At 37.1% G+C, this 27,226-nt stretch overlaps 1 protein-coding gene across 1 annotated transcript in view; it reads left to right on the forward strand.

The window, feature by feature from the left end:
- Nucleotides 1-27,226, forward strand: part of GRIA3 (glutamate ionotropic receptor AMPA type subunit 3) — a 375,502-nt gene that overhangs the window by 297,433 nt on the left and 50,843 nt on the right. Inside the window, exons 12-13 of the mRNA XM_050776093.1 lie at nucleotides 2,960-3,336; nucleotides 13,500-13,698. Of these exons, the coding sequence (XP_050632050.1) occupies nucleotides 2,960-3,336; nucleotides 13,500-13,698 (576 nt within the window). The remainder of the gene's footprint in view (nucleotides 1-2,959; nucleotides 3,337-13,499; nucleotides 13,699-27,226) is intronic.

Here is a 27,226-nt window from a genome sequence, read left to right on the forward strand (position 1 = left end):
CTCCACAATTTCTCATCCCATACCTCTGGGGTGGAGCCCAAGAACTGGCATTTCTTTTTTTAATTATACTTTAAGATCTAGGGTACATTTGCACAATGTGCAGGTCTGTTACATAGGTATGCATGTGCCATGTTGATTTGCTGCACCCATCAACTCGTCATTTATGTTAGGTATTTTTCCCAATGCTATCCCTCCCCCAGCCCCCCACCCCCTTACAAGCCCCAGGGTGTGGTGTTCCCCCACCTGTGGCCATGTGTTCTCATTGTTCAACTCCCACCTATGAGTGAGAACATGTGGTATTTGGTTTTCCGTCCTTGTAATAGTTTGCTCAGAATGATGGTTTCCAGCTTCAACCATCTCCCTGCAAAGAACATGAACTCATCCTTTTTTATGGCTGCATAGTGTTCCACGGTGTATATGTGCCACATTTTCTTAATCTAGTCTATCATTGATGGACATTTGGGTTGGTTTCAAGTCTTTGCTACCGTGAACAGTTTCACGATAAACATACGGGTGCATTGTGTCTTTATAGTAGCGTGATTTATAACCCTTCGGGTATATACCCAGTAATGGAATCGCTGGGTCAAATGGTATTTCTAGTTCTAGATCCTTGAGGAATCGCCACACTGTCTTCCACAATGGTTGAACTAATTTACACTGCCACCAACAGTGTAAAAGCGTACCTATTTCTCCACATCCTCTCCAGCATCTGTTGTTTCCTGACTTTTTAATAATCGCCATTCTAACTGGCAAGAGATGGCATCTCATTGTGGTTTTGATTTGCATTTCTCTGATGACCAGTGATGATGAGCATTTTTTCATGTGTCTGTTGAACTGGCATTTCTAACAAGTTCCCAGGTGACTCTTTTGCTGCTAATCTAGGGCCCATACTTTAAGAACCACTGGGATAGATTAATGGAGAAGGGAAAAATTAAAGATGTAAAAGAGACAGTAGATAGAGCTGGGTTTTAAGAAGCAACAGAGAAATATAGAATGCATGGAATAAGTTGATCAAATCTTAGAAAGTGTCACTTTCTGTGAGATGGAAACACACAGAAGAAATGTATAAAGATGCTGCAATATGTTGACAAAGTGTAGGGGGGGCACTGAGATGATAGAGCTTATGTCAAATGGCTTCTATCTTCTCAGTAAAGAAAGAGGCAAGATCATCTGCAGAAAGGATAGGACTGATAAGGATTAGGAACTGCGAAAAGTTTGAAATAAGCATCATTCACAGACACAGAGGAGAATCTACTTTTGGGGGGATAGATGGGTTTAATTTTAGAAATGATGAGTTTGAAATGGTTGAGCCTCCAAGGAAGATTTGATCAGTAGGCAGTTGGCTTCAATAAACCCATGCTTTCTGCAACTTCCACTAGGATGTAAAGGATGTAGGATGCCCTCCATGCAGGTAAGTATTTTTGTCTGTTTTGTCTGTCTTGTTCACTGCTTCATTCCTAGCACCTAGAATAGTGCTTGGCACAGAATAAAGACTCAAATTTGCATTGGAATGAACCTAAGAGGGGTTGGCTAAGGTTGATAATTGCAGATAAAAGTAGTGTATAGTAGAAACCTGCAAGTATCTATGAAGTTAGAACATTATGTTCATTAAGCAACTGGGTTCTGGAATCTGAAGACCAGGGTTCTAATCCCAGCCTCTCTGTGCTTTAGTTTCTCCATCTCTAACACAGGAATGGTGATTGTACCAACATCAAGGTTACTGTGAGAATTAAATGAGATAGTAAGTATAATGTGCTTAGCAAAGTGCCTCACATAGAATAAGCACTCAATAAATGTTAGCTAGCTGTTCGTCATCTGCATTTCCCCTTAAACCAATTAAGGAGTATTTCTCAACTGGTTTATCATATGTAATTCAAAGGAGTAAAATTTCATTTCTTTGAAAATATACTCTATATCAGACTTCCCTACCTCTCTCCTTTGGTAGGGGTATTGAGGCATAGCTGTTCTGAACATAGAAAAAAATGATCAAAACTGGTGTTTTCACTTCATATATGATATGCCATCCAAAAGCCTTTCCTTAGTCAGAAGGATTTTTCTTTGTGTGCATTTTAAGGCCTGGCTTCAGGTTAAGACTTACTACCATTGGAAAGGAACAATTGCAAAAAAACAAAAGAAATAAATGTAGAAAATCCTAGTGCCTATTTTCAAGGGAATAATATAAAAACGTTGCCTGCCTTTGCCTGAGTTAATTGTGCAGTGCACTACTGACATTTATTTTATTGATTCAATACATGTGAGTGCTACACTGATATTATCACTAGAAAATATAGCTTACTGTATAAATTAATATGTGTTCTGACAACTGCTTTACCCTTGTTATTGCCCAGGCAAAATTCTTTCATGTTCGCATATGTCATATACAATAATCAACAACTCATGTTTTAGGAATCTACAGTTTCTTTAGTTTAGAATCTGTTGCAGTGATACATACAAAAATAGAAGACTGAGTCTCTGCCTTCAAAAAACCTGTTTTAATAGATATACTCTCAAAAAAAATTCAAGAATAATATAAGATAGCAAACACCTGAGAATTAAACTGCTGTGGCCCTGTGTTGCACCTCATGGTATAGAGTGAAGCAGATATAAGAAGTATATGATATTATGCCTGCTCCACAAGAATTTTCAGTCAAGTGAGGGAGATAAGACATAAGAACATGAAAATTAAAATAAGAAAACAAGAGGTAAACAGTGATATGTTGCTCTAAGCCAATGTGTCTCAGAGGACAAAAGGCCAGCATCCTTTCTTTAATTTACGATCAAGTTAAAGCACTTTAGAACCCATTGAACACTACCACTTTTCTAACCTAAGCATTGACAATTCAATTGTTTGTAAAGATTTAGAACTTGACATTTTCACCAAAGAAGTATATTAAGTAACAAATAACTGATTAAAAGACTGTCTCTAAAAGTCATATATGTTTTCTTTTTTTTTTTTCAGAGAGCTGATATAGCTGTTGCTCCACTCACTATAACATTGGTCCGTGAAGAAGTCATAGATTTTTCAAAACCATTCATGAGCCTAGGCATCTCCATCATGATAAAGAAGCCTCAGAAATCAAAACCAGGCGTATTCTCATTTCTGGATCCCCTGGCTTATGAAATCTGGATGTGCATTGTCTTCGCTTACATTGGAGTCAGCGTAGTTCTTTTCCTAGTCAGCAGATTCAGTCCTTATGAATGGCACTTGGAAGACAACAATGAAGAACCTCGTGACCCACAAAGTCCTCCTGATCCTCCAAATGAATTTGGAATATTTAACAGTCTTTGGTTTTCCTTGGGTGCCTTTATGCAGCAAGGATGTGATATTTCTCCAAGGTTTGTTTTTGTGGCATACTCAATGCCTCATTGCATTTTATGGCCATACTCCATTCATGTGCATATGGTATTCATCCATCTCAACTCCAAATTTTTTTCATTTAACATTCCATCAAATGACAAATTATCATCCAGCCATTGTGTTTGCTTACATCCATGAAGTGAGTGTGTCATTGGTGTTGCTTTGAATGTCTTTTTTGCATTTCTATGGTATTGTATATACATTAAAACAAACATTTGAACTCTGGATAAAGGCAACATTGCCACTAATATTAATATTACTCAGATAAAGCAAATACTAAATCTTCATCAGATCAAACAGACATGGTTTCCTAATTAATTGTACTAAAGTGTTTTCTCATTTGTCAAGAGATTGGATCCAGACAAAATTTAAAAGAACATAGAACTCTTCTTTAAATCCCTCCAACCTTCTCCTTTCAATGCCCTCCCTTTTTCGTTTTGCTCTCAGACTGCCTACAATTATCCATTGTAGTATCCCATCTAAGTTTTCTAGTTAAAACTATAAAACTTCTCAAAGAAAACATAGGAGAATATCTGTTTCACTTTGGATTAGACAAAGTGCTCTTAGATAAGACACAAAAAGCACAATCCATTAAAAATTTGATAAACTGGACTTCATCAAAATTCAAAACCTTGCATTTAAAAAGACATATTAAGAAAATGAAAAAAAAACCAACTGGGAGAAAACATTAGTAAATCATATGTCTGATAAAGGACTTATATCCAGAATATATGACACCTCTTACAACTCAATAAAAAGAAGACAATCCAATTTTTTTAATGAACAAAAGATTTGAATGGACATTTCCCCAAAGAAGATATACAAATGGCTAATAAGCACAACAAAAGATACTCAACATTGTTAGCCATGAGGGAAATGCAAATTAAAACCACAATGAGATGCTTCCATACATCCTCTAGAATGGCTGCAATCAAAAAGATAGGCAATACCAAGTGCTGATGACAATGTAGAACAACTGGAACTTTCATCTACTAGTAGTGGGAATGCAAAATACTACAGCCACATTGGAAAATAGTTTGGCAGTTTCTTATCAAGTAAGATATATACTTAAAATATAACATAGCAATTCTATTCTTAGCTATTTACCTAAGAGAAAGGAAAACATATTCACACAAAAAATTACACACAAATGTTCACAGTAACTTTATGATATTAAAAAAGTAGAAACAACCCAAATGTCCATCAACTTGTGAATAAATAAACAAAATATGATATATCTATATAGTGGAATACTATTCACCAATTAAAAAGAACAGACTACTGACACATCTACAACATGGATGAACCTTAAAAATGTTATGCTGGGCTGGGCATGGTGATTCATGCCTGTTATCCCAGCACTTTGGGAGGCCAAGGCAGGTGGATCACCTGAGGTCAGGAGTTCAAGACCAGCCTGGCCAACATGGTGAAACCCTGTATCTACTAAAAATGCAAAAAATTAGCTGGGCATGGTGGTGGGCACCTGTAATCCCAGCTACTTGAGAGGCAGAGGCAGGAGAATCACATGAACCTGGGAGGCGGAGGTTGCAGTGAGCCAAGGTTGCACCATTGCACTCCAGCCTGGGCAACAAGAGCAAAACTCTGTCTCAAAAAAAAAAAAAAAAAAGTTATGCTAACTGAAATAAGCCAGATGCAAAAGGCCACATATCATGCCATTTGAATCCCATTTATTGAATATCTCACATTGTATGATTCTATTTGTCCAGAATAGGTAGTCTACAGAGACAGAAAGTATGTTAGTGGTTGCCAGGGGCTTGAAGGGAGCAGAGAGGGGATAATCAGGGCCAGTATTAGGGTGAGGCAATCGAGCCTGAGTAAAGCAAGTACAGGGATCACATCCAAGCTTTATTTAAAATTTTGATATTATGCATTAATTTTTTAAATATTGGACTAAAATTCTGTTCATCTTGATTAATGAGATTTTGATGCCCCTTTAAACTTTGCATGTGGGGGGGTTGCTTCACTTGCCTTATCCTAGTCCTAGGCCTGCAAGGATTAACTGCAAATGAGCATGAAGGAACTTTTAAGGGTGATAAAAATGCTCTAAAATTGGATTGTGATGATAGTTGCACAACTATGTTTACTAAAATCACTGATCATACACTTGTATTGGTGAATTGGTATGCAAGTTTTATCTAAGAAAAGCAAAATATTGAACATGAATGTCCTGAGCCTCACAAACTTAGTCTAAACCTAAACAAATATGGCGGTGAATTCTTAATCATAATACATTGTAAGTGAATGTAACATCTTTATATTTTGAGACCAAAAAGTTGTAGGTTTTGGTAAACTTGAATATTAATCCAAATACTGACCAGAGTCAATTATATAAACATATTAGGGATTTTCATGTGAAATATAAACACTCAGAAGATTCCTACCATGTTTTTACAGCATACTTCATTTTGAGATTATCCACTTGGAGCATAAAACATTTAAAAAGAAGCTTTGCAGCATAACTAATTGGTAACCATATTTGGCAGCTTTTTAAAAGAGTCTGTATGGGGTATGCCTCATTTATCGAAGTCACACATTTTTTGGCTTTTCTCAATCTGCTTGATTACATTCTCCAAATTATTTCACTCCCTGTTCCTTTTGTGCTTAGAATGTGTGTCATTTTTTGTATTATCTGGGAGTTTGTTTTGCTAGTTTCTTTATTTTTTGAAATGTTCACTTCAAGAGATTATGGTTTCTGAATGATCCTATAATTGAATGATTTTTAACATGGCTGGTAATCTATGTTGAGACAATACTAAAGAGTCATTAAGGCTAAAGATCTTATTGGTTGCTGTAAGTGAATTTTTAGAACTAAGTTTGTGGTATCCCCATTGGAGTGCTGCATACTACTCTGCATACTCAAAAAGTCTCTTCTCATTTTTAGAAGTACTTATGTATATTGATTCATTAAGTAATAACTTAAAGATTATGGCCTGAAAATGACAAGTTGAACAGGTTTGTTAATGTCTTATAGTAGAATTTAAGCTGTGGCTCTTCCTTGGCACTGAGATACATCAAGTGCTTTTTTTCAAAGTATATGTTTTATTATACTACACTAGACACTGTCATAAAGAGCAATGGCTTTCAAAATGTTTTGCCATGACCCACAGTAAGAAGTAAATTTTCCATCACAACTCAGTATACACATATGTATATAACCAAAAGTTCGCCATACTTTACCCTTACAATGTGCAATGCACTCTGATATTTTCTATTATGTCATTTTTTTAAAATTCTGGTTACAATTCAGCCCAGAAATAGGGCACACAACCTACAGAACACTAGCCTAGAGTAACAAGTATTATTCTTACTATACTTTTAAGTAATAAATTATTGCCTTTATGAGCTCTATGTTTTCCACCATATGGGTGATCCTTCCTCCAATACTGTCTTTTGTGTGTCCTTCAAAATAAATTATACCTTTAAGCCTTTTAATAAAATGTTATACTTCTTAGCATATTTCTTATATATACTAGTGAAGAGGAAACATGTTCCTCCTTATCTTGAGAGCTCTACTCATTGTATGTTTGTGCTCAATTGTATAACAGCAATCACTGTGATGTGTTTCTAGAACTATTAACAGATTTAGAAATTTCTGATAATAACATAGTTGTTACTGTAAGATTTGTGGTTGCCTTGACTGCAAACACCAGCAGTATACTTTATTTCTGTTTAATGGCCATGGTTGGAACACAAACTCTTCAGAAAGCCCAGAATATGAGCATGCATTATACACTCTGACTTTTCTCAAAACTGAAGCAATTCAAGAAATTATGATACCACATTTTAAAGCAGAATTTAAGTATTAGAGCAGGAGGAAATGTCAGACATAAATTAGTCCAACTGCTTCCATCTACTGGGGGCAGAGGAAAAACAACCACCTTCCCTCAGCTTCCACTGTGTGTAGGCACTTTACCTGCATTATCACGTGGATTTTAATCCTCAAAACACCACTGCAGAGTGGGCATTATACTTATTTTTAAGTTGAAGAAGGTGATAGTCAGATTAAATAATTTGCCCAGTCACACAACTAATGGCAGAGCCTGAGTACAAACCAAGCTCCAATTCCAAAACTCATGCTCCTTCCACTTCATGCTGCTTTTTCCCACATCACAGACAAGGGAACACCACCCAAAGGATGATGTGATGAAATCCAAGGTCATGGAGGTTTTCAGAGGCAACAGTATGATTATTTCCACTATACTGCCTCCCACTACCAACCTGAAGTTACACTGTTTGTTCCATTCCTCTCCTCATGCTCAGGCACAAGAGCTGTTTTCCATTCTCTCAACCTCTAAAGAAATTCTACCTTTTTTCTGGTTTTCAATGAAAGTAGGCAGTGAGCATTTAAAATATTATCGAGTGTGTGTATGCTCAAAGTAAAAGACTGGGAAATCAGAAACAAGACATCATGAGAAAAATTGATGGCATCATTACATTTCCACCAAATTATTGACAGCTACCTAGAAGCTTAAAGAGTCTATGTCAATATTAGGTTTGAACTACCATAATTGTTCAGAGGGAATAAGTTTGTTCTACATGAAGCCGGAGGCTGAGCTAACTCTAGAGAAGGTAATCAATATAATAAGCTGAGGCTTTATCCACATACAAACTGATTTATTAGGAGGAGTCGGTGGAAGGTGCGAGGAGATTCAATTCAACCTTTTTCCCCCTCAGTGGGGAAGGAGAAGACAGGCAGTGGAAGAAGCATAGTGGTTAAGCACACGAGCACTGGAGTTAGCCTCACTAGATTCACAATCTGCTTAGCAGTTGTGTAACCTGGGGCAAATCACTAAATCTTGCTAAGCCTCAGTTCTTCATCTGTAAAATAAAAAGCACAGTGCCAGACATGTAAGTTCTCAATAAATGATAGCTATTGTCATTATTAAATTGGCTGCACATAATCATGCTAGTTTCACAAATACTAACAACTAATATAACATTTCCATTTTAGTTCCTAAAACTCCTTGGGAATACAGTTGAAATACCAGTTAGTATCAAAGAGCTGACCTCTGATGAGAAATAACCAGCAACATTCCTTCTTGAACTTGCTTTTGTTAAAGATTACCCCTCTTGCAAATATTTTTATTGTATTATTCTACTATGTCTTACTGGTATTGGCTGAAGGTTGTAACTTTATTTTTAATACGAAATTTATTTCCTTTGTAAAACTTGGATAGAACCACTAAGCAGTCCAGAGTCCAAGTCCTTCCAGACAAATGCTCCCCCTGCTGACTTTCTGTGCAGCTGCAGGGACATCTGAGGGCTAGACAAATTGAAGACATGAGAGTTGGGGGAATTATTACAGAGAAAATGGAAAGAACAGATGAACTTGAACCTGATAACTGTGTACAGATGTTTCCAAAGGTGTTACTCTCCTGTTAAGTTTTCAAGATATCAAGTACTTTGTTGAAGAGGGCAGGGGATCTGTCCAGATTAGTTGACACGTAGATCCTCCTTTAAAATGTGAAGTATGTGCAGAATAATAAAAGACATGAAGGATATAAAATAAATGAGATCAAAGACAATAGTAATTTGGGCTATGTTTTAAGCATACCATTTCCTCTGCTGATGTATGACCACTGTCTTCATCTTACTGCACATTCACTTCAAAGTAGTAGTGATGTGATAATAAATTAATGAGGTAATAGCAGAATTTTTATTACAACCATTTCATGGCTTTTCTGGCTAAAAGCTGTAGTTTTCAGTCTTTGGGACATGGTTACTTATTCCCATCAGAGAAGACTATAAGAACCAAAGATTGATTCTGCACATTTTAAAAAATCTGTCACAGACATGGCATTAAATGGAGTGTAGAAATGATGCATACTTTGGAAGAAAGAAGAGAAAAAGAGGAATGATAAAGAGTTTGTACAAAAGAGAAGCAGTTTTCAGTCCCAGCTCTCCATCTTGTAAAGCTAGTAAAGTGAAGATTATAAAATTTACTTACAAGATAAAGGTTATAGCACATAGCTCACTTTTATTATCATTTCAGAGGTCATAAAATACATTTATTATTAACTCAGAAACTCTAGTTCTTTATTATTGCAGATAACAAGAGCATTGTATATTATTTGATGTACGTATTTTGCAGTGCTTTTATATGTCTGTTTTCCTCTTGTTGCTAATTTACTTTCATTAACTTCACGCCTCCTCTTACATTTCCTGAAAAGGTATGATACGCTTCTTATAATGCACTTTTATAAACACTAAATGTGCAGCATTTTACAGCCATTTCATTATGCTAACCTTGAAATCTGTCTTGTGCAACAAAACCATTTGAAATGAATGTTAAACATTTTGTAGCTGCATTAATGGAGGGAAAGATACTGGAAAATGACAGGTCTTTTTAACTCAACTATAAAGTCTTGTCTTATTTTAATAGATCCTTTATAAAATGTGATGGAATTGACCCATAAGTCACTTTTTATATAGCCTCCATGTGAAATGTGGGTTTAAGTGGCTATAGTTTCCCTAATGAGAAAAGGTAAATGTAAAAATGCCTATGGAGCTTCTTCCCTGTAGGTTCCTCTGCACTTTTTCTCAGTGAAAGGATTGAGGCACTTATGCTAAACAAGGGAATAAAGTGGTGGAAATCCCATCAAATCTTTTGTCTAAGCTACTACTGTTTTGAGGGGAGAATGTTGAATGCAAGCTTGTGCATTCTATACTGATTCCACTGAAGCTCCTTTTCTATCTCTGCTGAGGTATGCAGATACTGTTATGCCATTTCTATGTGGGTAATCACCCAAATTCTCCACGCTCATAGGTATATCATGATATTAACCACAAAATTGCCAAAGTCAATAACCATGTAGACAAGAGGCCACGAAAATGACCATTTTGCATTTAGGTTTATTTTCAGTCATGTCAACAACCAACAGCTGAGTCATTCAGATAACCACATGATGATCTGAATCAGTACTAAAGTGGCCAAAATAACCAGATTATGATGTGCAGGCTTGATTTTAGATCAGACTGACACAGCCACAGTCCATTAGCCTCAATACAATGGCACAGTGTAATTTCCATAAATTACTGTATTTTTCTCCACATTGTCAAGTAGACAATGTATGAACTACCATTAGTATTCACAACAGCAAAATATACCTCTTTCCATAGCAAACTATGATTCTGGAATTACTCCAAAGTCAGTTTTCTCCTTGGTCTGGCAAAACCTCATCATTCCAAATAAAAATGACAGTCACAGTTCTGTCCCAAATGAACAACAGATAATAAACAATAATTATACAAATATGTTTGGTTTTCATGCTACTATATTTCTCAGCATTTGTAGAAAATTTGTACCTTCTATAACTTACACACCACTTTGGATTTTCTTATACAAAATACAGGTATTTTATATTACAAAAATGTGGGTATTTCTTTCCTAGTGTATAAGTTTAAATGTTTTATTTTCTATTCCTCCTCTCTGTGCCTCAGTTTCTTTACCTGTAAAATACCTCTGTTTGCTTATCTTTAAAATAGTACCTAACCATAGGGATAGAGAATTAAAATAGTTGGCACAGGTAAAGCAATTAGAACAGAGTCTGGCCCCCAAGAAGTGCTCAGTAAGTATTAGCTATAATTGTTATCATTTTTGTTCCTCTATTACTATGGATGTTTCTTTGGAGTGTTAATCTTTTATATAGCAAAATTATTTCTAGGGTCAGATCAGTTCAGAATAAATTAAATGTATGTAGCAACAATGAAGAAAGACTCTGAAAGGTATAAATGCATAATCAAAACACTCTGTATACTTCTAACATTCAGAAGTGTGACACATTCTTCTGTGATTCATCCAGATGTTTTTACTTCTGGTTAAAAGAGAAATGTTCCCAGATGAAATCCTGAGATAGTGTAACTGTTAGAAAAATCTGCTGCAAAGCAGATTTTCAAATTCAAAAAGCTAAAAGTGATCATGCTCAGGAAATAAATAAGGGTTGTCTTAGGAATCCAGGGACCAACAGGAACTGCAGATTTTAAAAAAATCAAGTCAGTTTGTTATAGTTAACCAATAATAAATATTTATCAAAATACCTGCCAAAATTATTCAATCAGAGTGTAGCATCTAAAACAACTGAGTTTTCCAGAGGCCAGAGAAAGGTTATCTTGGGACAGAGGAATTTAAATTTGCTTCAAAGTGGTGAAATGCTGGTACAGACAGAGAAGAGCTTGATTTGCCGGCTCTCAGCCCAGAACTACCCTCTTCCCACAGAGCCTAGAGATATGCCAGGCTCCTACGCCTATTCTTGACTTTATGACAGAGTGGGTTCTCTTCCTGTGAGCTTTTCTGGGCATGGGAGAACATAGCATAACTAGGATGGAGCTCTGCCACACAGCAGAATTATCCTAAGGATGATGTGGCAATGTTTTATAAAACCTAGGGAGCAGATTTTCATTTCTGCAGACAGAGCCAGCCTTCAGCAACACTGTGAAAGAGATGAAGTTTCCTAAATACAAGCCATTACCCATCACTGAGCATTCAATTCCCTCACACTGTCCAATAACTTCCTATGGTCCCTGTCTCTGAGGAACACTCATGATGTAGGACCAAACTTGCAACGCTGTCTGCACCTCGAGAGTGTTATAAACTGCTGCTGCTTAGTCCCAACCCCCAGGGTTAGGATTTAATTGATCTTGGATGAAGCCTAGGCAAGGTTTTTTGTCTTTTTGTTTAGACATGTTTTGACTGAAGCTCCCTAGATGATATTGATATGCAGGCAGAACTGAGAATCACTGATGTAGAAGAACAATGTTTCTCGGTTTGGTCTGCAGACCACTTGCAGCAGAATCACCTGTGATGCTTAAGAAGTGCAGATTCTTGGGCATTCAGCTATTCTGAATCTGCATTTTAACAAACACCTCAGGTAACGTTGATGCACAGTAACATTTAAGAACAAAAATTTCACCTTATTAAAACTTACTTTCCCATTCCCTACTAACTGAATAAACAGTGGGTGCTGTTGAAGTAATGTGTTACGTTTTGACCAAGCCTCCTGAAAACAACACAGAGGGTGATTCCAACAGAATTTCTCCATCAGACCAGGAAGATGATTTTGTTTTCATTTTCTGTGCGTAGGGGTGGAGAGGGGTGTGGAGGAAGCAAGCCTTTTAATGCCTCTAGTCCGACTATACAGGTAGTTTCCTACTTCACTTGGAGTCTGCCTTGTGTGGTTAAGGCTTAGTTGTCAAAGGAGAAAGTTTCTAATCTCCTGGACCCCAACAGCTATTTATATGAAGATGATAATAAATATTATCGTCTAGCTCCTTGCCTCTTGGGTGATCAACTCCACAAAATGGCAATGTCTTTGTTAAATTTATTAAACTCAAAGTGAATAGTGCTCATTTTCCAGCACCTACCCATTTATCTTCAAGTGAGAAGAGGTTTTCGACTATGTTTCTCTCATGACATTACCTTATAGCAGTGGTTTTCAACCTTGGTTGTGCTTTGTAATCACGTGGTGAGCTTTTAAAAATCTAAATGTCTGCGTCCTACCTCCCAAGTTCTGATTTAATTGGTGGGCCTGGGCATGAGTTTTTTTTTAAGATTCTAGGTGATTTTAATGTGCAGCCCAGGCTGAAAACCACTTGCTTCTACAGGTGTGCCCAGCAAAGTTCACAGGAAGAGAACTCAGTAAGTTAAATTATTACCTATGGAAGCAGGAGATGGTAAAAAAAAAAAAAATATATATATATATATATATATATATATATATATATTCTTTCCTGTAATTAAAAGGAAAAATCCTGCTGGGAGTACACTTGCAGTCCCAGCTATTCAGGAGGCTGAAGCTGGAAGATAGCTAGAGCCCAGGAGTTCAAGTCCAGTCTGGGCAACATAGAGAGACCCCACCTCATTTTTTAAAAAGAAAATCCTGCTTTGAAACGTGTATAGGCCTGATGAGTATTATGCATGCACCATCATAATATGCCATCATGACATGGGGTATTGTTGTTAACATGTGACCTTTGTTTAATGTTTTAATTCCCTTACATCATCTATTTCCCTCCTTCATCAGCTATACTTAAGCCACTCCTCTTTCCAGAAATAAAGACAAGGATTTCTTAAACTTAGATCTGGCCCCTCTGGGTCTGGATTTGTTTTTGTTTTGTTTTATAGATCACTCTCCGGGCGCATTGTTGGAGGGGTTTGGTGGTTCTTCACCCTGATCATAATTTCTTCCTATACTGCCAATCTCGCTGCTTTCCTGACTGTGGAGAGGATGGTTTCTCCTATAGAGAGTGCTGAAGACTTAGCTAAACAGACTGAAATTGCATATGGGACCCTGGACTCTGGTTCAACAAAAGAATTTTTCAGAGTAAGTGCTTTGCAGTTAATTGAGCCTGCTGATTTTTATTTTATCATCTTCTCACAAAGGCAAGTTCACAGTGCTTTTAAGGGAGAGTTGGGAAGGAGTGGGAATGTTATCAAAGGAGAGCATCTTAAATACTGGGCTGCTTGGTTGGTGATCTACTTCATTGTCGTTTAGAACCAAGACTTGAGTAAGACATAACAAGTTGCATGTCGAGGGCACTGAGTTTGGACTACCAGGTTTGAATCCCAACCCTGACACAAAGTGATTGTTTGTCCTTGGGCAAGCCATTTAACTTCTACCAGCTTCAGGCCCCTCACTTGAATAATGAGGGGATTGAACTAAACAATATTTATTCTGCTTTCTAGCTTTTACAAAAGCAGTGTTTTTATGTCTCAGAGGTTCACAGAAGTTAGGCAATTGACTGTAAGACTCTGAGGAGTAATGGACTATAAGAAATTATATATTCTCTTTTAAATGTTGGTTGTCTATTGAGATGTATTACAATTGTATCAAGTATTTGTGTATATGGTGATAATTTCATTTTCAGGACAGCTGATAATTGTTTTAATGTCTTGGGTAGACTTATTCCCTCTGCTCCTCATAAGCAAAATCTTATTGGGGAAACAGTAAATTTTTCACTAGCAAAAGTTAATAAAGCTATGTAAAGTCTGTCAAGAGGAAAGATGAAAGGAGGAAATAACAGAAGGATAATACGAGGGACAAACCACTTTTACATAAACCATCAAGATCTTTGTTCTGTGGTAACAGGACTATTAAGGAAGAATACTAGTAGAGTTTTTAAGAACTAAAATGTTTTTTCAGTTACCCCAACAAGAAAAACATGCTGATTTGGATTAGAAAATGGACACATTCTATAATATTACTACTGCCTGCTACTGTAACCACAGTAACTAGTTGTAGCAATGATCCAGAAGCCACTTGGGTAGTAGGTGGAGTAGTTAGTCACTCTCTTCAACCAATAATCAAGTTATTCGATGACAGATATAATTGCTGATTTTTCCTCAAAGGCCCAGAGTAAACAGATGGTGGTTCTAAACCTGCTTTTTTAAATAATCAATAAGAAATAATTTCTACATGTATTGTCATGAGATTTGTCCAATTACTTCACAGTAAACCAGGAAGAGTGTGTTTCTTGATATTATAGCAATTAACCACAAACTGTTTTCACTCCCTGAAAGAGAATGTATTAGTCCTGGGACCCTTTCAAGAATTCTCATTGATTCAAAATATCCATATCTCACCTCTACCACCTGTTTACTGAGCAGATCATAATCCCCAACTGGGAAGAAGGGTCCAATGTTGGGAGCATCAAAATGACATGAAGACCCTCTGGAACTAATCTGGCCTTGACCCTCACAACTATGGCAGTCCCATAAGCTTATTTAGAAACAATTTCCTGCCCCCATGAAATCACATTTATCAGGGCTAGAAGCCAGGGATTTCCATCTGATGAGTAGTCAACACATAATCAGTTCCATGGAAATCTGGTTTGATATCAACCTTCAACAGAGCTTATGATCACCATCCCAATAGGCATGAAGTTTCTATATGAGGTAATTAACCACTTAGGCTATCAAGACACCAGAAGTTTCTATATGAAGTAATTAACCACTTTGGATATCAAGACACCAGAAGTTTCTATATGAAGTAATAAACCACTTAGGACATCAAGACACCAGACTTGGACCCTCAGATAAGAGATACTTGTTCCACTGGAAAGCATTTTTCTTTCAAAAACAATTAGAGATTAGAAAGTTGTGCTTTAAATGGTAATCAATAAATGGCATCAATCCCCATTAGACTTTCAAAGGCCATTCATCCATATTGCAGGCAAAAGGAGGCTCTCTGAAAAGATGAAGAGATTTATTAGCACAGAGGCAGAAAGTGTGACCAAATATTCATTGCCCCCATGCCCAGATCCCATCTCCCACTTATTTTGTGTCTTTCTCAAAAACTAGGAAAGCATCTACTAAATCATTCAATGATGATTTCATTAAAGGGCATCATATTACCAGAGCTGATTTGAATCAACATTTAATTCTGAGCAAAGCTATTGCCACATTCTGATTGGTTTGTGGTTTCTAATGCTTATCAATTCCTAGCCAATGAGTAATTTGTATGGAAATTGAGTTGTTTTGAAAATCTGATTAGACAGGGAACTGGATATTTCTAAGCATAAGGAAGTACAAATCATTTTCTAGTTCTGGCATGCCACTTTTTCTGTTTCCCCAAATGGTCACTGGTGGCATCATTAAGGACTTGGTGAGGTGGTTCTTCAGGGTAGCACACAAATGTTGATTATCTAAAAGTGGAACTATAAAAGCAGCATAGAAAAATCAACTTCTTTAACCTGCTTATACTGAAAATGTTATCTAGACCCAACAAAGGCTACCCTTGATATTCGTACAATACAGGGTTGTGGGGCCGGCGGCCAATTGGTCTCCAAGCCATTTAAATCCAATGGGGCAAAGATGCCAGCCAGCAAGAGCACATCATCCTTTATTTAGGGACTTGACTGCCACAGTCGTGTCACTTCCCCTTCAATCTTCAGTGACGTCAAGTCATAAAGGCAATTTTAAAAACTAACTTCTGGCTGGGTGTAGTGGCTCACGCCTGTAGTCCCAGCACTTTGGGAGGCCGAGGCTGGCGGATCACGAGGTCAGGAGATTGAGACCAGCCTGGCCAACATGGTGAAACCCCATCTCTACTAAAAATACAAAAATTAGCTGGGTGTGGTGGTGCATGCCTATAATTCCAGCTACTCGGGAGGCTGAGGCAGGAGAATCGCTTGAACCAGGGAATCAGAGGTTGCAGTGAGCCGAGATCGTGCCACAGCACTACAGCCTGGTGACAGAGTGAGATTCCATCTCAAAAACAACAAACAAAAAAAAATAGTAACACACACACACACACACACACACACACACACACACACATTGCGCATCTCTGATAGCCTGCCTTATGAACTTCAGAGGATGAAACAAGATCACACGCAACATTTACAAACATAATATGAACTCATTTCTTCCCAAGCTCACTCTATACTAATACTACGGGGACCAAATTGTAATAACATAAGACAGCCTGGGGCCAGCCCTCTAGTCCTTCTACTAAGAGATAGGAAGAAATAAAATAAAATTCTTTTCTAATTGCCCTGCAGACATTTTTACTTGTCCTGAGTAAGGCTGCCATTAAAATGATGGTATTTTTAAGTGATTCATTTGTTTCTCTCATTTTCTGAGCTTTCCCTAGCTGTCATCTTACAATCCCATAATCAGTGGAACAGAGGGACCTCTTCCATCAGGAAAGGCAGGGAGCAAAATGCATGCTGCTAGAAGAGACATCTGGAATATTACTATTAACTCTCTTGATTTGAAAACTGATTTCCTTAGACAGCAGCTCTAAGGAAAGCTCTTGGGATATAACCATATATCTCAACCAGAGGTAGAAGCACATATGCCAAAAACACAAGTGGACGGCTTTATTGTTGTTGCCAGAGAAATGCTACAATGATTTGGAAAGCTGCACCGAAATGATCATTCTCCACTAGGTTTTGGAAATTTAACCTGATACAGATTCATGTTAAAAGGTGGAACTGGAAGAAAAAGTAATTCCAAAGTTCTCTCTGCCTGCAGACCTTTAAAAGTATTAGAAAATAACTAGGATTCTGGATTTCTGTTTTGTGAAAATTGATATTAATATTTTATTAAGATGCATTCAAATAATTATTTATACATTTATATGCATAAACACCCAAAACAGTTTATACATGGAATCATATAACACAGTATTCTCTTGCCATTATTTGTTTGTTTTTTAAAACTCAAATAAGTATAGATTCACTTCTTTTTTTACTTCATAGTATTTAACTTTACTTCAACTCTATTATTTCCTTTATCAATTTCCTCTTGATAAATGTTTAACCTTTTGAAAATATCTTGGTGTTGTTAATCGTGGTTCAATAAACATTATTTTCCATTGATGTAACAGAATTATTTTAAAATGTTTTTAAATATTTATCCTTCAGTTAAATCCCTTAAAGTACTTAGCCTGTGATGTGACATAAGCCATGTAATGCCCAGCTGCAGACAAAGCTGGCTTAACAAAGTTACAGAATGTAGTAGGCACCTGGCTAAGGAAAATTCTACCCCACAAAATATTTTGCCCCCAATAGGCACTTTAACAGGAATCACATTTTTCCCCTTTTTACATTAAATGTCTGATGGTGGAAGAAGGGGAGACGTTTGTTCTAAAGTTAATCCTAATGGAAAAGTTAAAGGTCCAATATTTTATTTATACCATAATGGACAATTTTTCTTTCTCATTTGTTGAACTTTATGCAAGGCTCTTGTGTTTATCTGGGCACAACTCCAGAGGCCTTCTTTCTTATTCACACCTGAGTGAATGGCCCTGACAGGTCGTGTATAACCTGTGATATGCCTGTGCATGTACCTGTGTGCGTAGGCTGCTGAGGCCGTGGTGTTTGGTTTAGTTTGTTTCTTGCTTTGCCGCTTCTTGGTTTCATGATTCTCTGAAAGAACACAAGGCAGAAAAACCCCAGAGAGATATTTCAGAGTTTCAGAACAGTACCAATGAAGACACTAGTCACAATGAAGTTTACAAAAGTTACATATAAGAGAACAAAGACTTCTTTTATCATTTAGACAGAGTTGGTTTGACAAAGGTTTTCACCAAATCACATCAACAATAAGAAACTAAACTTGCTGACTCAGCCTATTGCACTAACCACTAAACTCAGCTTCCTCCCTTACCTACACAGGGCAGAAACATGGGGGAAAATGCCACCCTTTCTGAAACAAGCAAACTTTTGGAAAATGGCCAGGTCTGGAGGCTGACGTGTATAGTGCATTCTTTTATGAGATGTATACCACACCCAGAAACCTTGCAGAAATCATCATAACAGAGATGAGATAATCTCAAAACTTTCGGATTTTATGTGGAGATCATTTACCATGCTGGTAGAAGGTTTTATGAGAACTTAACTGCTCTCTTCTGGAAATAGGCAGTAATTCTAGAATCCCAAAAAATTTAAATCCATGTCAATTTGATATGTTTGGACAGTTGATGGGGAAATGGTACTGTTTTAATTCCATGTATATAGGGCATAAAGACACATATTAAAATAAGAAATAAGGCACCAGACCAGAATGAGGCACCGTAATGTCAATGAAGGCAATAAGTTCAAAGGATAATTTTATAAAACTGTCATTAGAGTATTTGCCAAGGAGAGAGTTGCATTATCTCTATCGTATCTCTTATTTCACTATATCAGAGCCTGCATAACTACAGTGATTATTTTAGGACTTAAGACAAATACTTTATTTATTCTAAGAACGTACTGATATACAACTTATATATCACATATAAGAAGTCAATTGTCTCTTTTTGTATTAGTTTTGATCAGTTAGCTGATGAGGTCTTTGAGTCTTACCCCAATGCCAGATGCCAGATTTCTTTTCCAGATATTTGGCCATATCCCCATTACAGATAGTTTGGGGGATAAAAGGAATTCTTTTTAAAAAATGAAGTGTTTAACATTAATTTAAACCTCTTTAAGAAAGTAAATATAAAAGAAGAGGAGTAGAGAGAGTGGCAACTTGCTCCAGTGCCCTAGGCAAGGCAGAAGAATTGAACTTTATTAGGAGACCACAAGGGGACTGTCCTATCTCGTGAGTTACAGGCGTTGTAAGCCCTGTGAAGCACAGCTGAATTACTCATGAAGAATATTTTGTCTCAACACAAGACTCTTTGATTATTGTCTTTGTCATTATAATTTTTAATTTTTTTAAGCACAGGCAGCAAAAGGAGGAGTTCTTCCATGCTGATTTGAAAAGTAGTCCCTGCTAATAGCATTTAGATTCTGCTTCCACATTCACAACCACACACACACACAAAGCATTTTCAACTGGATCTACATTTCTTCAATATTTATTGGTTATCTATAACGGGGCTTTTGAAGTATATGCAGGAAGGGAGAAAAATCTTTCCACAAGTGCACCTATGCAGAGTATGCTGACATTTTGACATAATCTGGAAAATCAACCATTAATCTTTAAGCTTTATTATAACTGAGCTATGTACACAACAGACCTCCCTGACAACTTAATCCATCCCCTTGCCTTAGGAAACACATCAAAATGTAAAAATCTTTTGTTAAAAATTTTTCTCACCAAACACCATGGTGAATTTAAGATCTTAACAGACAATATACCTGGAAAACTACAGCCAAATTTTATTTGTTTGAAGACACATATAATGTGACGAAATGTTTGAGGACACAGCCAAACCATGCACTAGGGGAACACATAACAGCAACAGCAACAGATGAGTTCATACTAAGGGTAGCAGGTCAGGAACATCTGCTGTACATACTACTTGGCAGTTTTAAAAAAAGAAAACTGTCTTTCAATTTTGACATGGCTGTTTTGATGCTTATTTTTTTTAAAGTCTTACTTTCCTATGTTATATAATATACAGCAAGAACCATAGACCTTATAGGTCAAGACTGGAGATAGAGCAACAGCCACAAGTGAGGATGCTGAGGCCAGGCCAAAAAGGCCTCTGGAAAAGGGAAACATGCAATGAGACCACCGTTAGCTTTTCCCAGCAGCTAGGAATCTGTGACTCCATAGCTCTTCCTTTCAGGCAAGTCTCAGGCTGTCTGGAAAGGACAATCTCCAAAAAAGTAGAGGTTGACCTGACAACTGTGCACACAACTGAAAACACATCTAATATCTGCTTCCAAGAGAAAGGAAAACATTTAGCAATAAAGACAAGCTAATAATATGCCTGATATTCCATTGTTTATTCAGCAGTCTTTCAGTAACTTTTGAGCCAAGCTTCATGCTAAGCACTGACGATCATACATCTTATAAACAAAATTAAATTCCTCTCTTTTGCCAAAGTACCTGAAAATACCTAGACAGGCTTTTTCACCATGTTTGGAGATAGATTAACTTAAAATCTGGGTATCTCACATAGCTAGATGATTTTCCCTCCAGGGAAGCTGATAGTGTTTATTTCTATGGAGCTACTTCCCAGCATGGGCCAATCTATGGGTATGCTCCATGATGACTTAGCAGCAGGGTTAATGATTCCCTGTAACCTCAGTAGGAAGATCAGCTAGTTTATGAATAAAATAGAAATGGCCTCTGCCTTCTTGGAGCTCACAATCTAGTGGACCATTAATTTTCAACACACATTCACATACATTACCACATAATCCACACAACAATCCTGGGGCAGCCAGAACAAGTACCATTACACCTGTTTCATAGAGGAGACAAATGAAGTTCATGACATTGTGATTTGCTGAACGCCACTCAGCTCAATGGAGAAAAGGCAGCACCAGGATCCTGCTGCTCTGAGTCTCTAATGCAGCACATGTTAAGGCATCTGTATCATCTACTGGTTGATCTATGTTTTTATTCCCCTTTATGGATCAATTAGAAAAGGAAATCTATGCCTACTTTTAAAAGACATTTCCCATGCTCTGACAACTTCAAAGGGTTCCAAGATAAGAAGGCAAAGAAAGACATCTATAAAGCTAGAGTGAATGCCATAAATGCAGCAAACCTCTGTTATTACACAGCTTGTTATAGTTTCTGACATGCTAAGGGTTATGTCATGTGTGTGGATGAAACTAGAAAGAACAAGAGAAAGATGAAAATTGTTTCTAGTTCCACATCCACTGATGACTTTCTTGTTTTTCTTTGGGTAATGAATATTTGATCTCAGTTTCTTCATTTATCAGGGAGAATATTCCTTGCTCTACTGTCCTTATGGGGTTGGTGAGAGGCTAATATCACAAAAGCTCATTAAAAGTATGAAGGTGTCTACAAATCCCAAGAAACATTAGGAAAAGGGCCCAGCAATAGAGCAATTAAAACCTAAAGACTCAAGGGGAGGGAGAGCATCAGGATAAATAGCTAATGCATGCAGGGTTTAATACTTAGGTGATGGGTTGATAGGTGCAGCAAACCACCATGGCACACGTTTACCTATGTAATAAACCTGCACGTCCTGCATATGTATCCTGGAACTTAAATAAAATAAAATAAACCTAAAGACTCTCCAGACACAGCTCTGTAGAGATGTGAGGGGTACTTCACAAAAATAAAATAAGATAATCTCTCTGCTTTCTTGATGGAAGAGATGTGTTTGTTTTCTTTTTCTGGCTTTGGGAAGAGAAAGAAAGCTCATTCAGTATTTTCCCCTTCCTGCTGATCCCACTACTACCCTTAATTTTAAAATATTACTATTGTGCTCATCTCCTAGTTGATCCATCTTTAGCTATTCCTTTGTGGCCTGCAGATTCAACAACTTCAATATGCACAATTTAGAGCTGCCCTTGAAGACCATCTAGAAACTTTAGGTGCTTGCAAGGTGGCATGCCGGCCATCTGCCCAAAGTAACCAACCATATGGATTTTATTAAACTATCTCCATTAGTCCTTCAAGGTAACCTACTTGTTTATGAGAGCGTTTCACAGCCCAGAAAGCCTAAGGGGGTTAAGTCTCCATTCTTTCTGAGGCTGCCAGTTCTCACAGATAGCATCAGGGTAATTAACATCACACAAGACCCCCAGATCTTTGTGAGAACTCTGAAACTCTGTTTCCTAGAAAAACTCATCTAAGGATCTCACTTTCTTTTCTTATCTGACACAGTCAAATCATCTAATAGCCTTCCGGTTAAAGGAATGAGGCCCATCTGTTCAATTAGATTTTACTTGAGTTCACCTGGCAAGCCTGTGTAGGTTAATTATTTGCAGTCCTCCATCATGCAGCAGCCTAAAAACTTGACCGTAAGGATCAAGTAAAATTTCGACTTACGAAAACTCAACTAACAAGGACAATTAACTAGAATGCTTGGTTGCACTCCACTTTTGAAAGGAAAAGGCAACTTAGACACACAAAACGTTGATAAGAATTTTTTCCCAAAAAGCCTACTAGATTATGTCCTGCAGTCAGATTCATTCTAGTCTTCAACATCATTCACATTTTGGTCAGAGAGTAAATGTATTGAATGTTTATCATAGCAATTTAGGCACCAGGTATACAGTACAGGAAACATGACAGAATCCTTACCTTCAAAGAGCTTGCATTCTGTTGGAAGGAGACAAACCATAAATACATTAAAACAATAGATGTATAGAATAATTCCAGGTACTGATAGGTGCTCCAGGATGCAATGATAAAGAATGACTTAGGGTTAGAAAAATATTTTAAACTGGGAACTCGGGTTGGAGGGAGGGTTTAGGGAAAGCCTCGTTAGGGAGGTAACATTTTCTTAGAGATCTAAATGATAAGAAGAGAGGTAGCTATGTGAAAATCTGATGGAAAAGTATTCCAAACAAAAGTCATGCTAAGTACAAAGGTCCTGGGGCAGAAACAATCCTGGAATGTTTAAAGGAAGGAAGATAACCACTGTGGCTGAAGAATAGTAGCCTACATTAGAATCATAGTGATGGAGATTGTGTGAAGGGATCAGATTTACGATTCATTTTGGAGGTAGAGTCACAGAATTTGCTGATGGATTGGACAACATTTATGAGCAAAAGGAAAGAGCCAAGGATGACTCTCAGATTTTGGGCCTACATCCCTTTTCAGTAATCACTAATGAAATCTATAGTCATGAGGGCTGAAAAGGTATACTAGGACTGGTTAAGAAATTTTCCAAAGCGTCGGAGAATGTTAGCTGTGTGAAGGGAAGATTGTCTCTGTTATAACTGTTTTAAACAGATCTATTGAGATATAATTCATATATCACACAATTCATCCATTTAAAGAGGGTATAATGGTTTTTGTTATATCACATTGTTAGTTTTTTTAAGTTGTGATAAAATATATTTGACAAAATTTGCCATTTTAACCACTTTTAAGCACACAATTCAGTGGCATTAATTGCATTCACAATGTTATGCAACCATCATCACTATTTCCAAAATATTTTCATCACTTCAAATAGAAACTCTATAACCATTAATCAACTTCTCATTCCCTCTCCTCCCAGCCCCTGGTAACTTTTAATCTATTTCCTGTCTCTATGAATCCGCCTATCCAAGTACCTCATATAAATGGAACAATATGTCCTTTTGTGTCTGGCATATTTCACTTAGCATAATGTCTTCAAGCTTCGTACATGTTATAGAGCTTCATTCCCTTTTAAAGGCTGAATAATATTCCATTGTATGTATATGCCACATTTTGCTTATCTATTCATCTGTTGATGAATACATGACTATTTGTGAATAATGCTGCTATGAACATTGGCATACAAACATCTGTTCAAATCTCTGCTTTCAATTCTTTGGATATATACCTAGGAGTAAAATTGCTGGATCATATGTCAATTCTATGTTTATCTGTCATAACTTTTTTTTTCAAGACAGAGTCTTGCTCTGTCACCCAAGCTGGAGTGCAGTGGCATAATCTCAGCTCACTGCAACCTCCGCCTCCTGGGTTCAAGCAATTCTCCTGCCTCGGCCTCCCTAGTAGATGAGATTGCAGGCTCATGCCACCAAGCCTGGCTAATTTTCATATTTTTAGTAGAGATGGGTTTTTACCATGTTGGCCAGGCTGGTCTTGAACCACTGACCTCGCGATTTGCCTGCCTCGACCTCCCAAAGTGCTGGGATTACAGGCATGAGTCACCACACCTGACCTGCTATAACGTTCTAAAAGTCTATTTTGAAATAAAATAGATGAGGGCATCTTCTCTTCTGTTTTCTTCTCATTCCTGCTTAAACAATCTCAATCTTGAGGCAATAGTTGTTTCTGCTTTAGTAGGAAGAGGGATGCTGGATAACTGGTGTGGAGGGCAGATCTGTAGTTAATATCACGAAGTTTCATCTTGATATTATGAATGAAGTTGAGGAGGAGGTATATGTATGTATGCACGTGTCAAAAAAGATCTAAAGTCTTGTTTACACCACACATTTATACAAAGCCTTGGCTATTTTAGTTAATGGCCCCAGCTTTTAGCAAAAACTTAGGGAAGCATGCTTCCTTTTTCTGTGTTTGGGTTGCAACCCTGGTGCCTCAGCAGAATTGCTTTAGCATGCAGGCAACGGATGATAAAAATGGAACTCATTATCCTCCCTCTGTTCTAACTGGTTTAGAATGTTACCTGTTGGAAGAGAGGGGCTTGGATAGAGATAATCTGTTGCATTTCTCTCCAGTTCTGATTGCAGGAATCTATCTGTAAGCCGCCCTCAAAATTGATCTTCTATCTGTATACTCTGTGGTGACCTAATGAAGATGTCGCTGAAGGTGGTTATCTTCTATGCCTAGAGAAATCTGAATTCCAGAACTGAGTCTTAATTCCCAGTTTTATCAAAATTCTTATGTGTTCATATCCTGATTTATTTGACTCTTAACTTTACTTCCTTTGAGTCTGGTCTGGGTTACAGACTATTATTTTTATGAGAAATATTTTATTTTGTTTTTTTAAAACTAAGGTATGTTACAAATAAAACTTACATATCTTGTCATTCTTGGCAATATGAATCCACCTTGAGGTCACTATGCTAAGAGAAATAAGTCAGGTATTGAATGAATTATCTAATACCTAAATTTAATAAGCAAAAATAGTCTGTTATCTCTGTTAGGGGTATGCTTGTTACACTCAACTCGTATTCCTGTTCTTATTTTTTTTTTAATTTTCATTTTAGGTTCGTGAAGGTTTGTTATATAGGTTAATTTGTGTCAAAGGGGTTCGTTGTATAGATTATTTCATCACCCAGGTATTAAGTACAGTACCCAATAGTTATCTTTTCTCCTCTCCTCTTCCTCTTCCAACCTTTCATCCTCAAGTAGACCCCAGTGCCTCTTGTTCTCCTGTATGTGTTCATGTGTGCTGATCATTTAGCTCCCACTTATAAGTGGGAACATGTGGTATTTGGTTTTCTGTTCCTGCATCAGTTTGCTAAGGATAATAGCCTCCAGCTCCATCCATATTCCCACAAAAGGCGTGATCTCGTTCTTTTTTATGGCTGCATAGCATTCCATTGTGTATCTGTACCACATTTTCTTTATCCAATTGGTCATTGATGGGCATTTAAGTTGATTCCATGCCTTCGCTATTGTGAATAGTGCTGCAGTGAACATTCATGTTCATGTGTCTTTATGGTAGAATGATTTATATTCCTCTGGGTATATACCCAGTAATGGGATTGCGGAGTCAAATGGTAGTTCTGCTTTTAGCTCTTTAAGGAATTGCTACACTGCTTTCCATAATGGTTGAACTAATTTACACTCCCAACAACAGTGTGTAAGTGTTCCCTTTTCTCTGCAACCTCACCAGCATCTACTATTTTTTGACTTTTTAATAACAGTCATTCTGACTGGTGTGAGATGGTATCTCATTGTGGTTTTGATTTGCATTTCTCTAATTATCAGTGATGTTGTGCTTTCTTTCATAGGCTTGTTGGCTGTATATATGTCTTCTTTGGAAAAGTGTCTTTTCATGGACTTTGCCCACTTTTTAATAGGGTTATTTTTCTCTTGTAAATTTGTTTAAGTGCCTTACAGATGTTAGGTATTAGACCTTTGTCAGATGAATACTTTAGAAATATTTTCTTCCATTCTGTAAGTTGTCTGTTTGTTGACAGTTTCTTGTGCTGTGCAGAAACTCTTCAGTTTAATTAGATCCTATTTGTCAATTTTTGCTTTTGTTGTGATTGCTTTTGGTGTGTTTGTCACAAAATCTTTGCCTGCTCCTATGTCCAGGATGGTGTTGCCTAGGTTGTCTATCAGAGTTTTTATAGTTTTGTATTTCACATTTAACAGACTATTTCTTGTATCAGTCGGTAACATCGATTTTCCAACCCACTGAGTAAAGAAGTCTGCCCTAGACACTCTGGGAATAAAGGAAATGCCATTCATACCCCTGAGTCCAATATGCAGAAAATAAACAAGTCAGGTGATTTCATCAGGGATGGTTTCTAAAAAAGAGGGCAATTTAAAATTATTTGGAGAGAGAAAAGAATTCAAAAATAGTTCAAGGGGGATGTGAGAATATTTTTGTGGTCAAGAAAAAAAAAAAAAAAACAACGAACAATAAGACCATGGCTTTATATCACATTAAACCATGGCCACTATTGACTGAGGTAGTTTTCTCTAGTGTTCACATTAAGATTTGTTTGTGAGAAATAGCATATGTATACATGTTTGGGGGAGAGAGATTTAGGCGAGATAAAAAAAATTAGTTTCTGAGAAAGAAATTATTGTTTTGGAACAACTGTATCGCAGTAGAAATCAATATATAGATTGCCAAGGGTAAATTTGGAATCATTCCTAGAGACCAAGGTGCTCTGGACATGGTCTTATTTTTAATTTTAAAACTCACATTTTGCATGTGAATATGAGGTTCATTAAAAATGTGCTCTCCGAAGAATACTTTGCTTTCCTTTAAATGAGTTTGAGGAATCAATGTTGAAAAACAAAATCCATCTACACTTTTGGCATACGATATCAAATGAAAGAAGATT

The sequence above is a fragment of the Macaca thibetana genome, chromosome X (assembly GCF_024542745.1).
Source record: "Macaca thibetana thibetana isolate TM-01 chromosome X, ASM2454274v1, whole genome shotgun sequence".
Lineage (NCBI taxonomy): Eukaryota > Metazoa > Chordata > Mammalia > Primates > Cercopithecidae > Macaca > Macaca thibetana.